This window comes from Asterias amurensis, chromosome 4 (assembly GCF_032118995.1).
Source record: "Asterias amurensis chromosome 4, ASM3211899v1".
NCBI classification, from domain to species: Eukaryota; Metazoa; Echinodermata; class Asteroidea; order Forcipulatida; family Asteriidae; genus Asterias; species Asterias amurensis.
In genome coordinates, this window is record NC_092651.1 from 1,298,525 (window position 1) to 1,314,023 (window position 15,499).

The 15,499-nt window shown below is 37.2% G+C and overlaps 1 protein-coding gene across 6 annotated transcripts in view; it reads left to right on the forward strand.

The window, feature by feature from the left end:
- Positions 1–14,897, forward strand: part of LOC139936155 (protein furry homolog-like) — a 49,530-nt gene extending 34,633 nt beyond the window's left edge. For 3 of the 6 annotated variants that reach the window (XM_071930901.1, XM_071930904.1, XM_071930906.1), the window contains 13 exons: positions 511–681; positions 1,071–1,244; positions 2,003–2,122; positions 2,368–2,507; positions 3,976–4,253; positions 5,131–5,294; positions 5,604–5,654; positions 6,076–6,105; positions 6,531–6,551; positions 8,168–8,278; positions 8,991–9,190; positions 10,049–10,146; positions 11,892–14,897. In XM_071930901.1, coding sequence (XP_071787002.1) covers positions 511–681; positions 1,071–1,244; positions 2,003–2,122; positions 2,368–2,507; positions 3,976–4,253; positions 5,131–5,294; positions 5,604–5,654; positions 6,076–6,105; positions 6,531–6,551; positions 8,168–8,278; positions 8,991–9,190; positions 10,049–10,146; positions 11,892–12,640 — 2,307 coding nt within the window. In that variant the 3' untranslated portion in view covers positions 12,641–14,897. The remainder of the gene's footprint in view (positions 1–510; positions 682–1,070; positions 1,245–2,002; positions 2,123–2,367; positions 2,508–3,975; positions 4,254–5,130; positions 5,295–5,603; positions 5,655–6,075; positions 6,106–6,530; positions 6,552–8,167; positions 8,279–8,990; positions 9,191–10,048; positions 10,147–11,891) is intronic. The other 3 variants (XM_071930902.1, XM_071930905.1, XM_071930903.1) reach the window with 2 other exon arrangements.
- The last annotated feature ends 602 nt before the right edge of the window (positions 14,898–15,499 follow it).

Sequence of the window (15,499 nt, forward strand, 5' to 3'; positions counted from 1 at the left end):
TATTTTCTGATGAAGCAGCTCTATGAAATTGGGCCCAGATCACTGAAAAGGCCAGTTCTTTATCAGTACAACCAATGACCATAGCCAAAATCAATGAACTAAAATTAAAGTAATATTAAGAAATGGTCGGAAATACAAATTCTATGAGGATAACATTGAGTAACATGGTCCAAACTAACCAAGACTTATCGGCTAAATGTAGTTAAATTACTATTTTGTAGAAGCTCTTTGAGGGGTTTGAGCAGAGTAGGAGGAATAGTTCAAATTTTTAAAATGGTTTTGAAGCATTACAGACTAACAGTGCTTAACTACTGATAGTGATAGTGATGTACGCAATAAATGAATCATTTTAGAGTAAAAATGTTCACTTGTTTAGTGATCATCACAATGAACTCAACAGATGAGGTGCTTCAGAAGATAAGACACATTGTTTTTTTTTTGTAATATTTGAAAGTCAGAAGACGGATATAAACATGAAATTATGGTAGTATTTTGTTTGGTTTTGTATAGGTAACCCAGCTGACAGGAGGAGCATCAAACAGTGGAGTGACATCAGCCAATCAGAGTGTAGTACCATCAGCATGGCGTAAACCACAGCTCTCAATGAGGAGGACCAGGGAAAGACTGGTTAATGTCCTGCATGGATTAGGTCAGAAGGTTGGACTGCCTAGAAGCCCTTCGGTAAGTCATACCCAATACAATCAACATTATTACAATACTGTCTGAAACGTTGAGTCCTCTGGTTCTTCTCATAACCGGTATCACTCAAAAGTTATTTATCTACATGTTGTAATCGTAAAATATTTCTTGTTATTTTTTACAATGGTTATGTTAAAAAAGAATGTTAATAACCACTGACGTCTAAGGATTTGTAAAGGAAATTTGACAATTAAAAAAAGGGGGGGGGGGACACAAGAAGCTTTACCCAAAGAGTTTAAGCTTCATTCGTTTCCTGTAGCAATTTTTCTTTCTGAAGCATATTGTATTCTTGTGTCTTTGTTTTTACAAAGGAACCAAGTTGGTTTTGTAAGGAAAGGTATTATTTCTGATTTTGTTTCATCCTCTATCAGGTGATATTCAGTTCAACGAGTGACATCACTCAGGAACGACAGAACAGCTTGTGTTCTTCTTCAGAGTCTACTTCTCTTGTGGATGCAATGAATCCAGACAAGCAGGAAGAAGGAGGTGATATTCCACTCCTTAAGGTCTTTGACTTCCTGGAAGGGGAGGAGGGTGAGCAAGGGGTGAGTAGTTTTTTTATTATTATATATTTTCTTTGTATGAGATTCTGCCTAACTCAAGGCCAGGCAACCACTTTGAGTTAAGTGTGACCCAAATCAACTGCCACCATGAATACGTTGCCACCTACTCCTGGGGTTGAAACAGGGTTACCCCATTCACAGTCCATACGGGTGTAAGCATGGGTACATTCACTATATGAGCCTGGTTGGCAGAGCAGAATGTACAAACTTCCCAACTTGGTTTCTCATTGGATCCCTGATGTCAACCCCTTGGTTTTTTGCCTAATATTCGTCAACAAAAGGTAAACTTGACTTGAGAGTTATTCATATTCTAGAGTTGTGTTTGCACAAAAAGTTGTTTACTCTTAGGCCATGAATGGAAAGTAAGCTTGACTAGACTTGAGTACATTCACAGTGTTTTTTGTTACATTGCTGACCAGTCTTTGCTTGTTATTTTCCATTGTTCGTTTGTCCAGGTAACTACTTTCATTGTTAGCAGCTTGTGCATTGAGCTTTCTTTGTTTTGCCTGTCCTTTCAGGAACATTGTTCCAACCTGGAGTGGCATCGTTAAGACATCCACAATCAATGTCGGCTCATACTTTGCATTCCTCCACAAGCTTCATGAACTTCCATGCTTATTCTTTATTTAATTAAGTCTTATCAAAAACTTTTTAACTCTCAACTTCCAACTTGTATTTTATTATTTTGATATTGTGGAAATAAACTGATTGGTTGGTTGACTGTTATGGTTGTGTTATAGGATGAGAAAGGATTCAAGTTCAATTGGTATCATAGTCGGATGTCATTGGAGGAGATGGATGCAGCTACTAATCCTAATCCTGATAGTGAAGACATTAAAGATGAATCATCAGACGATGAGGTAAGAGCTGTTCTTACAGTAGTTCATTTAAATTGACAGCATTTATAAAGCTGTTCAAAGAGAGTTAAGGCAAATTAAGCAACAGACAGCTCAGGATAGAGTGAAATGAAAAATCAGTGTGTAGAGACTTTCCTCCTGCACTGAAATGAAAGAGGCTAGGAAGAAGAAGAAGAAACAGAAGAAGAAGAAACAAATTAATAGTTTGTGAATTGCAAGTTTAAGTTTTGCATTTGCTCTTATTTCAGACATCTGACATGCCTGGTGCTGAGGAGAACTCTACTAATCTAGATGCATCCTCCAATATGAGAAGTATGTATGTAGGAGACGGGGTATCAGCCATGGATCCAATGGACAATAGGAGCAGCCCAACACCATCTATTGCAAGGTACAGTCTGTGCTTTCAAATGTTCAGCTAAAAACTTATGTCTTTTTTACTTGAAAATTTCAGTAATTTTGTCTCAAGTGCCTCTGTTTTGAGTGAGCTCTGTTTTACGGGAGGTCAAATTACATGCGGTTTTGTACATGCATGCATACTAACAGATTTGACATTTGAGTACTGGTATGAATTTACATTGTGTTATGCAGAGATACCAACATACACGATTTGGGCGTAGCAAATACGATTTCGAGCCGTGACTACGACGCTACGATAATACTCAATAAAACACGCTAAACAAGCCGCCCAATATAATTTTATTAAATCGTACGATACATGCAAACAACGAATGAACTATTAAGTTGAAATAAATATAAAGAAAAATATCCAAATAATTGTAACAGAAAAGAAAAAAACACTTTTAATTTTAGAACGCAGTGTTGAATAATAGCGGCGAATTCACTCGAACAATATACGTGTCTCGACGTAATGATTGTTGCGTGCCCTCTGATCCCCCGCTGGCTGGCCGGATGAGTATTTTTACGCTAGTGCATTGCTGCAAGATCGTACCCATTGATCTCTATTACACCATGGGGAATAGTGCACACGTGCGTGGGGAATGAGGTTGTGTGTGAGCTAATGTGTCACAGTAACCTCATTCCTCATGTATCCACTATTATTGTGCCCACGCTGTCTGTACATGTACTTCATCGAAGCTTGGCACAAAAAGTAAGAAATAATGGCGACAAAAAAGGAGACCTTCTGAACAAAAATACCTTCAACTGAGTGGCCTGTGAGATCTAAGCTAGACAGTTTCCATGTTTTCTTACTAGTAATTGTAGCGCCGATGTCCAGACAATGCCCAAAATACGGACACATATTTTTTGCCCAAAATCCGGACAGTTCTTTTTTTTTTTTTTTTTTTCTCTCCCAATAGCTTGTTGTTGCATTTCTGACCTTAAAACAAAAACATTTAAGTAAGGCCACCCTTTGTTATGTTTTTTTTTTTAAAACAAAGTCAGAAGATGAGGGATTTTTTTTTTTTTCCCCAGATTTTTTTTTCACTGGCCATTATAAACATTTGTAGCTGTTCTGGTGGTGCATACAGAGGTAATTGTTATTTCACGACAATGCCTGAAAATGAGCTAATACGCATTGTAGAGAGTAATAGAAAGATCGGTTTAGGGAGCCCAAGCCACGCTCGCCCTTAACTTTTGGGAGATGCTACTCTTTTTTAAAGTTCAATGTTGGCATCTCTGTGTTATGCATTGATGTTTCCCTTGTAACCATCATGTAAGGCATGAGCACCAAACATGCATTAGCCAACAAGTCTCACACAACTCTAACTATATCTTTATTGGTGAATAAAGATCCTTGAAACACTATCGCTCAATCATGTTTTTACCAAATAAAATGCCTAAACTCTCCAAGCTTTTTATAATTTGTTTTTAAAGTGTTCTTTTTCCCTTGCTTTCAGCAGTAGCACAAGTGATCTAGACAGCATTGCTAACTCGCCTGTTTCTGTAGCCATTACCCATGCCTCATCCTTTCTATATATCCCTGTGGATGAGGTAGAGGAAGCTTGGCGCGTACATGTTGATAATGTAATGAGGGATCAAAGTGGCTGGTGTGCTGTACACACATTCCATGTCTTTACTCAGTTGTATAAAGTCATGCAACAACGCTTCTGTAATCTGACTAGAGAGGCGTGTAACTACCTTGGAGATAAACTCAGAGATATTGCTCTACAATTCTATATCCTTTGAAAATGAAAACAAGACATCAATATTTATCATTATTATCTATTTGTTTAAGTGTTTAGAAACCATTTATTGAGTGTAAAGTTCCATAACACTTTGATACAAGACGCACACACAAATTATAAATCCCATTTTTAGGAACACACTGCCTGTGTGTTAGCTTAAACATTACATTGGGTCCCAATTTCATAAAGTCTGTAAGCACCTTCTTGGTAGGCCCAGAAACAGGTTACCAGCCAACATTTCATGAGGTTTATACTGTTGCCACTGGTGTCCTACTTATTTCTTGCTTTGTTTTGGTAAGTCAGCAGTTTGTAGTTCAAATAATTATTTTGTCAACATGAAACTCAAACAAACTTGAATGACTTAAAGCCATTGGACACTTTCGGTAAACAGTATTGTCCATAGGCCCACACTTTGTGTATCACAATTGGTGTAAAAAAGAACAAACCTGTGAAAATTTAGGCTCAATCGGTCATCGGAGTCGGGAGAAAATAACAGGGAAAACCCACCCTTGTCTCTGCACGTTTCGCCGTGTCATGACATGTGTTTAAAATAAATCCGTAATTCTCGACAACGAGAATTGATCATTGTTTTAATGTTTTCTCGAAAAGTAAAGCATTTCATGGAATAATATTTCAAGAGAAGCCTTTCACCATTACCTTCTGTAAACCCTGTAAGTTATTTTTAAATCTGTAAACTTTTTTGGGTTTCTGTTCCGAAAGTGTATAATGGCTTTAAACATGTTTTTTTCTACTTTACTGATTTTGATTTATTGGAACACAAATTTTAAGCTTGTTACCTTTATCTTTGAATTCTTACTGTTTTTATCTTACTTTGAGTGTTGTTTTTCCTTAATGATGCGATTTTACTAAGTACCTTGGATCTGCTGACGACCCATGCTGAATGTCCCTATGTCTATATTGATACTGAGACTCTAATTACATGTAGATTACTTGAGAAACATAAATACTGTGTGATTGAGCTTCATGAGCACTATGATACCTACATCTCAAAGAGGGATCTAACAGTAGAGGTAAGCTTCTTATTATTAGTATATCAATGTATATATTTGGTTTGTGGTAATACCATTTGTATATACTTGCTGGCTAGATATGTTCTTTTGAGATTTTTTCTTTCTATATATTCTACTGCCGCAGAGTAGATTTTCGGAATTCGGGAGACCTCTCAGTTCTGAAAAGAACTGTCCTGCTTTTTAACTACTACCAAGCAAGTATCTGAACTTGACATTTGAAATGGTATGTAGGATTTTAATTTGGAATTTACAGTTTGTATCAAGAAAACCAAATGTTTATTTACGTGTCGTACATTTGGTTTTTGACAGTGTTTGGATTCAATCAAGTCTTCTCTCAAGATGCAGAGCCTTGGATCCCAGGTGAGCAACATCTCCCCCTCATCTCCGAAATAAACCCACAATATGTTCCTGTTTAGTGTCTTCAAGGAACTAGGGCCCAATTTCATGGCTCTGCTTCCCGTGAGCAAAGAATCAGCGCTTATGGAATCAGGGAATTCCAAGCTTAAATCAAGCGTATTACACGGGCTAGCAGGGAATTTTTTCTTGTGCGCATCGTACTCCACATCGATACTTGACATTCTTAGCTTACACAACTAGCTTGCACAGTAATTTGGAAAATGGTGATTGTAAACACAGATATTTTGGTGCTTGCACTGTAAGCAGCGAATGGTGAGTGTAAGTGCATAAGGTGGCGGTAAGCAGAACAATGGAGTTGGGCCAAGTTCACATGACGAGTCAAATAAGACAATTTTTATGTTATTTTATTTTATTTTGTTGATAGGATATGAATGGACCAAGTGGTGATGAGCAGGTAAATACATGCACTTTATCACAAATAAAATTAATGATAACAATACTTAGAAATGTTTGCATTTAAGACTAACCCATTATTCTGGATATGAGCATTTTTTTAACATCTTGCATGGTGACTGACTGCTACCATCTTTCCTGTTATGACTAGAGTCTCTGTAGCAGATAGGTTACGTTTCAAAATGTATTGCAATAAGTTGCATTGTGATCAGAGTGTGAGTCAAACGAGCGACTGTTTCATTTCTTAAACCCTGAAATCAGAATATGAATTTCAAAATAGGTTTATTTGTAACTTCAGCATAATTTGATTTTCATGTTTACTTTGTGAGATGCTTATTAGAAATACAGCCAGACATGGTTTAGGGTTTTACTAACCAAGTACCATTTTATTCTGCTCTACTGACCATGACACATCCCACTGTGCAGGATTTGACTCATATTAACAACGTGAGTACTTCATATCAATATTAATTGTCCCATTCCATTCCAACCACCCAACATGTTGTCATTCCTAACCCATGCATACCCAATGTCTAGTGCAAACATCATGTTGAATATCCCTAGATGGAATGCTTGTGTTATTTTTTACTCATCTGTATGTAATTATTTTCCAAAGTAGTCATTCATGCTATTCATTCAATATTGGTGAGCATTGCTTGGTGTATAACTGTTTAGTCGACACAAAGTATGCATGTAGTGTATCGAGACATTATGTGTTGCTGTAGACTTGTAAAACTGAACTTTAGTTTTTATGATTTGAAATATTCCATAAGTCAAACAAATCTATCTAGGCTGAGCTAGTTTGCATATGGAATTGCATTTTAAACAAGCAGTTTTCTAGATGCGATCAAGCTTAAATTATTCATTTGTCTGAAATGAAACAAGCAAAGACAGGACAACAGGGGTGAATTTGTCACAAATATTTGTGTGTGTAAATTTAACAGTTAAATAAACAACAAACAACTTGAATTTAACCTGTTTCTTATTTTCATTCTCTCATATTTTGGGTGGTTTCTACTTTATTCGAACCAAAGAAGGTATACAATGGGCTTATTAGCATTCAAGCATAAATTACGCTCTTTTCAAATGTATCAAAAATTGAAAATGATCTGGGTCTACAAATACTCGTTTTGTTTGATAGCATCACCTGTGTCTTAGGATTGCATCTAGTTATTATTCTACTAACGTCTGGCATTTGCAAATACAATTGTACATGAAGCATTGGTAAGCTCTTATTCATTTGTACTTATAGCTGGTAAGCAAAGTGGGCTTTTGTGTTCACACAACTTACTTGTGTACTTTGTATTTAAGTAATAAACATTCTGTTAATTAAGCTGGTGTGTTCCTTCATCCTCTAGCAAGTTTCTTTTCACCGGTTTTGATATTAGATTGTTCAAACTGCGACATTTTTATTTTTGGGAAGGATTTGTTGGTTGGATTTGGAGGCTTATAACTTTTATTTTTTTCTATGGTCATTAGAAGATACCAGTTGAAACAAAAACAATATTTTTTTCTAAATTTTAAAGTTCTTTTCCTTGGAATGGTTCCAATCATTAACCTTTATAAAACAACACGTCTCAAAAATGCACAGGAGTTATTATATAGGTCCAGTCCTTGATCAAAATTGTATAAATTTGTCCTCTTGTACCATTAAGCCTGGTGAACACTTTCTGCGAAAACAGCCCTGTGACATCAAAGTTCGATTCACATTCACATTCGCAGGAAGTATGAACCAGGCTTTATGCCGGTAAGTATGGCTGCTCTTGACCTGTTATGGTTGAGAGAAGTTGGGAAGTTTGTAGGACTGCAAATGGATTTAGTGTTTGCATGTTATTTTTCATAGCATTTAGCTTGCATCATAACAGAGTAACATCAAAAGACACTTATATCACCCAAAGACAAAAAAGCTGTATCACACATTAGCTTATTTTCTGTTGTTACTACATATCTGCTAAAAACTATTCATTGTATTTACTATGCTTAAATGCCAGTGCACAGATTGTTTTAAAGCATAAATAGTTTTATGCACCCAAAATAATTGTCTGTTGTCTCTAATCTTATAGCAAATAGAGTTATGCCGTCGTCTGTATCGCCTGTACTTCCAGCTTCGCATGCTGTTTGATAGCTACTGCAAGCTGATTCACAGTCTCAGCTCTGCGAGGCAAGCACTACAAGTAAGTTGACTGCAACTTTGACACTCAGTTTCTTCTTGTGTTGCACTGCACCTGAAGTCAATTATAGTGTTCTTTATATTTAGAAAGATAGAACAAATATTAGTTTACAAACACATTCTGTCATTTGTTTTTGCTCTTTCACCAATGTGTCTTAAGCACTGAATACTCTCCTGAGTTCTGTTAAACCGTTGCAGTACCCCCAGCTAACACAAAGGATTCAAACTTCCTCTTGCTTACCAGGCTAGCTTGTTGGTCTAGTGGTAAGACATCTGGGCCCAATTTCATGGCTCTGCTAACTGCCTATTTCTGCGGCTACGACCACGATCCCCACTTACGTGCAAGCACCGAATTTCTGGGCTAGCTGCTTGGTTACATGGAGTACGCACTCGCAGAAGCCCAAATTCGCTGCTAACCTGTGGAATACACTTGCCATAAGCACAAAATTCCCTGCTTCCATAAGCGCTGATTCTGTGCTTATGGTAAGCAGAGCCATGAAATTGGGCCCTGCTCTAGCAATGCAGAGGTCATGGGTTGGAATCCCGCCCAAATTATATGCTTATTTTTTTATATATATTTTTTTTATCAGAGCTCGGGGAAAATACTGAGAATACAGTTCTTAATACACATTGGTGTAAGGGTAAAAACAAATTATATTTTTTATCCCTGATGCAAATATAACATCTATTAAACACATTCTATATTACATATCCAGGTGACCGATTATTCCCAAGATGTATCAGCTGCTAAGGAAGAGCTGATCCAGGCATCTGAGGAGCTTGAGAGTGGTCAGGCTTCTTTGTCTCCTGAGGTAGATACATCTAAGATGACCCCTGAGACAGCACTTAGAACTCTAGCTGAACATCTCGGTAATAGACAGCTCCGTCTTGCCTTGAGATTACTCCATGTCTACAGGTAAGCCTAGTTAACATCAAATGGCAACTTGGATGTAGTTGCCTTCTGTAAAAATATATTTATATCTCTGGTGGAAGCAATAATAGACCGATCCAGTAGGCTCCGCCCACGACGCACGTGTGAGCATGAACACGTGGGGCTCTCCATTGCCTTTCTGCACAACTCTGCCGCGCGCGCCAAGATACGCGCACGCATGTCGGACATTATTTGTCGGACCTTTGTTGCGTTGTGATTGGTCAATTCGCAATGGGGCGGAGCTTAGTGGATCGGTCAATTAATTGGTCTTCATTTTACTGTCACATTAAAAAGCTGCATTGATATATATATAAGATAACAAACCATTGACAATCGCGTTTTAATTTTCAGTTGAACAAAGAAATATTGACTAGAGTGAGACTTGAACCCTGGACGTCCGAATTAATGTTCTGGACCTTTACCAACTGAGCTGTCTAGCCCTATGTTTGGAATGTCGCTATTCCGAAGTTAGCGGGTTAAAGCTCAGCTTTAGAAATTATTTTAAACGTTTACACAGTCATTCACTGCTTCCCAGGTTGTTTAGTAAAATAAGGTGTGAACCCTGGCTATATGACAGGTTGAATAGCTTTGGACTTGCGACCCAGAACAAAGGTATTGATTAATTAGGGATACTGTAGACATAGGGCTGGATAGCTCAGTTGGTAGAGCGCTGGCACCTTAAGCTGCAAATTGTATGCACAGTTGTTCCCTCCAAGCCACAGACATTAAATGACTTTCAGAGAGAGTGCTATCATAGCTCGTGTGTTCATGGCCTAAGAAAATTTGATGAAGAACGTGGAATAAATAATTGACATGAAATTGATTGTCTGTTTAATCTGATAGGTCAATGTGGTCTGGTGATATGTTTGGCTCCAGTGAAGAGGATGATTTAGATGTACTTCTAGCTTTATTCTGCAAACATCTGTCAGAGGGAAAAACAGGTAGAGAGATATGCAATTCTTGGATGTACTTTGAAGTTCCATAAACCTTTTTGAGTTATGGTGGACACTTAAATTTTCTGTATACACCAAAATCAAATGGTGTACTCCTATAGTGTCCACCATACCACACCATATGCAGACCTGCCAACCTGTACGCATTTTGCGTACCATGCACGCATTTTCACCCCTGAGTACGGTGGTACGAGATATTCTGCAGAACGTACGCAAAAAGCAAAATCTATATCGCGGTGTTTTAAAACTGCAGCACGAACGGACAATTTTGTTCTCAATTTAATCAACTGTTATTCGTTCGACCCCAAGTGCAAAAACAACAGATCAAAAACACCCCACACCCCACATCTGAGTGATCATTATGCGCTTCGATAAAAAAGAGGTTGTGCTTAGAATTATTTTTTAAATTCTTACTCCCGCTGGAAAACTAATAAACCAATGCGTAACAGAAGGGGTGGGAATGGCGCATACCAGTTCGGTTAACCTGGTATAGTACATGTACAGCCTTATGCATGGATGTACATGTACATGTACGTGCACACAACGCACGTGTTCGCCTCGAATTCGTTTGGCGTCGCCGTGTGTTTATACTATGCAACATGGACGCCGATCGAAGGCGAAGTGTCAGTGATGGGGGAAAAAGTACTCCTCCACCCGGAAAAAAAAGAATGCATGATCCAAAGAAGTTTCTTCCTCAACGTGGAAAATAATGCATTTTGCACAGTGCACGTGTGCAGTCGGCAGTGCACACACTTTGACAATTAGACATCTCGAAGAGCGGCAGCAGTTTAGGTCAGGAGGTAGTATTCATGTTATTATTTACGTCACAATTTTTTCCTAACTCCCGAGAATTTGGGGAGAATAATGGGAATTTGATGGCCTGTAATCTTTGTATAAGCCTGATAAGGGAAACAAATGATGAATTGAAGCATGCCTCAATTGAAGTGGAACTGGAAAACTCTACGGTGGGCTTTCGTTTGTCCGTTTACTGGGCAACCAAAGATGGATACCAAGTTATAATATAATAAATTTGCATTCCGAGTTTAAGTTACTAATAATGTAGGAACATTGTTCAACAGAGCTTGTCAATGAAATTAATATATGTTATGGATCAGAAATGTGTCAAAATGGGCTCACCGCCCGTAGGGAAACCCCTGGCCATTTTTTTTGTGATGTAAAAAAAAAAAATGACACTTTTTTCCCCTTCACTCCTTCAGTTTTAAATCCTTGATCTAGGCATTTGGAACATGGTTCCAGCAGTCAACTGGTTATTTCTTTTTCATTTTGTTTCCAGACTGTTAAGGTCACGAGCACAAAAAGTCATAAAAAGGCCACATCAACCACCCCTAAAATAACCACTGATATCATGATACAACTTTTTTTTATTATGAAGTAGCCTGTATTTTGTGTGAATATGATATATAATTACATTAAATGAATGGTTCATCTAAAATGAAGTGGTCCATGGTTTTTGCTGACTAACCGTAAGCATTGTGCCATATGCCGTTGTGCACTGGGCGATCATGTTTATGCCGCTGCGATAATGTGGTACTCAAAAAAAAATTACAAGGTTGGCAGGTCTGCATATGTCTAGGCTCCGTTTAATGTCGCTATTATGACAATTCTCAGTGTTCTCCGAACTTACAACCTTGTTTCAAATTTAGAGTCAACAGCTATTTACCTTTTAGAATAAGCTATTCTTTAACAAAAATTGTGTTTGTTTTTGATAAAAGGAGTTTTGGTAGTGACTCGATCTGATAAACAACTAGAAATTGCTTCTCAGTGTCTGATGGACACACACATGCTGCTCATGTCATCTCTTCGCAAAGCTGAGTCCATGGAAACCAAAGAAGTGGTGATCTCTCCAATCTTTGAGATTAAGAAAGCGGTCGTTGTTGAGGTTCCGGATTTGAAAGTGGTCCCGGAGGAGAAAGGCTCTACTGAGATCCAGGAAGTGAAAAAGAAAGACAGCGAAGAAGACAATGTGCAATCAGAAATGAGAAGTGATGGTGGTCCTGCAGAGTTCACTGCTACTTCTCTTCCTACCGAAAGCTTAAAGGATATTCCTAAAGCAGGGACCATTGGTGGTGTAGACGATGTTGTAAAGTCAGGGTGGAATGTTGAGGTCACAGATACAGTAGTTGTACCATCTAACGAGACAGCAGTAGCATTAGGTCAATCACAACATGAAAGGACATCATCAAGTGGGAGCATCAGGGTCAGCTTAACTGATGATCCATCAGATGACTTGGGTATTGCATCCAATACAGTAACTGTTAGCTCCGGTTCCTCCGAGTCGATCCATATACAAGACTCAGGGATAAGCCAAGACATAGGAGGACCAGTCTTTGATGAAGAAGTCAAGTCCATAGGGCTAGAACCAGTGGCAGAGGTGGTTGAGGGAAAAGGTGATCAAGACGGCTGTAGTGAAGGGACAAAATCTAGACCAGTGTCTCAGGACAGCATTAGTACAGACTTGTGAAGGAGAATAGTACTGGAAAATAAATGATGAAAGGGTTGGTTTTTTTTTTTAGGTCGTTTGAGATGAACTTTACAACAAGAAGGCTTGTCAAAACTCCCATAAGGGGCTCTAAAAGCGAAGCTGGAAACGGCCAATCTCTCTCATACAAACACGTGTTTAATGCCTACGATTATGAATCGCACAAACAGACCACACCGATTCTTTCAGAGCCAACACTCCCTCATTTTTTTGTTACACATGGTTGTACCTGCAAGTCTACTATTTACATTTATAGTTATTTAAAAAAAAATTGTGATTCAGCAACTAGACATCAACACTTGATTTCACTGTGAAATCAGCAGTTAACTTGGCCGGATTCAAACCCACAACCTTGTGATTGCAACTCCTGTGGTCTAATCACGCGACCACTGTATGTGTACTATTTTTGAGGAACTCCGCTGTTTTTATTCTTAACTTTGTATTTACTGCTAAAAAAGTTTTGTTTGTCTTGTGACAGGTGAAAAGCTTTATTTCTGTCTTTTATAAGGGTTGCTGCAGACGTCAGTATCAAAAGGATCACAAAATGAAGTCCCTACTCTTGCATAATTTGTATGGATCATTGATCAATGCAAAGTGATGTCAATACAAGCAAAGTGAACTTGCACACAGAAACTAGCTGACTATTCTTTACAACTCGACATGGTTAGTGCTGTATATTGTAGTTATATTTATTCATCATGTGAACAGGTTTATATTTTATCAAGTTGTGTTGAACTTTGTATACTGTATTCTAACATAAATATGTAAAGTTTGTTGACGTTAAAGTCTTTAAATATTTGGGAAAATGATTAGCTTCATAATTTACGTGGGATTTGCGAAAGTAAAACAAATGTCTTTGCATCATAATGGGAAAATAGCACTTACGTTAAACTTGTGTCACTTCAAATTTGTTGACAAAACAAGTTCGTAAATTGGTCTGACGTTTCTATTTGAGTAATCTTGCTCGTATGAATGTATGTAGTACATTTTTACTTTTGTATCAAATTACGTGGGAAATGTATGCCAGTAAGTTAACAAAAACAGATTAGATACTTAATGTAAGAGGTTAGGGCCATGTACTGATAGATTTACCAATACATGTGAATAGAAGTTTCTAGTATTTTGGACCAATAATTATTATTACAGGTCCATTATGTGTTTCTCTAGTTGTTTTTGTGCCCTGTAGTGAGATTTGATACCAATACCAAACATTTATGAAACGCACACAAGAAGTTATCTCTATGCGTTGTACAAAATGATATGAAAATAGCAGCAGATTGAAGCTTAAAAAGGTTCGAGAAACGGTAAAATTTATTTAAAAAAATATGTACAATAAACACTTTATAAGAAATTCAATCTTTGCAAACTTATGCTGTTGATGGGTTTTTGTAATGATGGTTGCAAATTGAAATTCAGTGAGAGATATAGGTCATTTTTGTACCAGCTTGCTGCAAAAGCTTCAAAGTCTATGAACGACAGTAAGTTTAAAGAATCCAACTTTCTTTACAGGGTCTGACCCAATGAAGTATTCATGATACAAGTGAACTAAGGAAAATTTATTCCTCAGACCATTCAAGTAGCTCAAGATTTGCACTGCTTTGATGTACATCTACCATGAGTCAGGTACATTTGTTATTGCATGTGTTGTTGTTGTTCCAGTTATTGTTATTGCATGATGTTAATCAGAAGTTTGTTTTTCCAAAACTGTAATATTAATGTACATAATTAAGAGTAATATAATATACTTTTAAAACTATGTTAAAGCCAGATAGAGCCAGATTTAATCACATGATGCAAAACTGTTAAACATTGTAGAAAGTGGGAAAACTTTCATTATTGAAGAGACAATTCAAAATAAGACAGCAGAATTAGGCAGAGAGAAGTTGAAAAAGACAAATATTTGAAGATAGTTTTGAACTTTCATGATTAATCTGAATTTGTGAGAAAAACACAATTACGTCAATGTTTGCCATGCTGAAGGATTCCCTTGTTATGGACAATTTCATACCAAAGTTCACCTTCACACTTAGTTCATTTTTACAAGAGTTGTTTATTTCTTTATTGGAATTCTTTCTCTGCCTATTCTTGTTTGATAGATTTGATTAACGTCTCGCATAATATTAAAGTTCATGACCATTGATGTTATACAGAGAAGCAGTTTATTTGTCATCTTAGTAATGGATGAATATGATTGCTGTAGCATATGATTGTATAAATTAAAGGGGAACAAAGGAAAATACCTTTAGGTGTTTGTTTATGTTTGTCCATGTGTCTGTCTGTCTCTGTCTGTCTTCCTGTGGGAGTGCTTTTTTTATTCAGCAAAAAAAATTACCTCACACAGGATAACTGAATTAATATTCACAAATGTTTTTCATTACGACCACTGGATAAATATTTTAACTTCAGAAATTTAATTTAAAGTTTCGGTTTGAAGTTACGATAAAAAAGGGAAAGTAAAGAAATAGTAATGACCACTGCCCAATTTCATAAAGCTGGTCATCACAAAACGGAAAGTTACCAGCTATATATTTTAATTAATGTTGTTGGTCAATACTGTGCTAAAGTTGCTTAGCAGAAAATTGCCTAGCTCAATTTTCTGCCTAACGGCATCATCAAAACAGGTCAAGGGCATACAAGGCAATTAAGGGAATGTGCCTAAGTCACATACCTTTCTATTATTGCTCACAAAAAACTGCTGGTTGGCAGACAGCCAAATTTTAGAAAAACATTAATTAACAGATGTGACAAAGTTCAACATTCCCAAAAGATACAGTTGCTTTGTAGCCAACATCAATTCAACACTTATTTTGATTACCATTTTTGAGTTATGTGTACCATTGT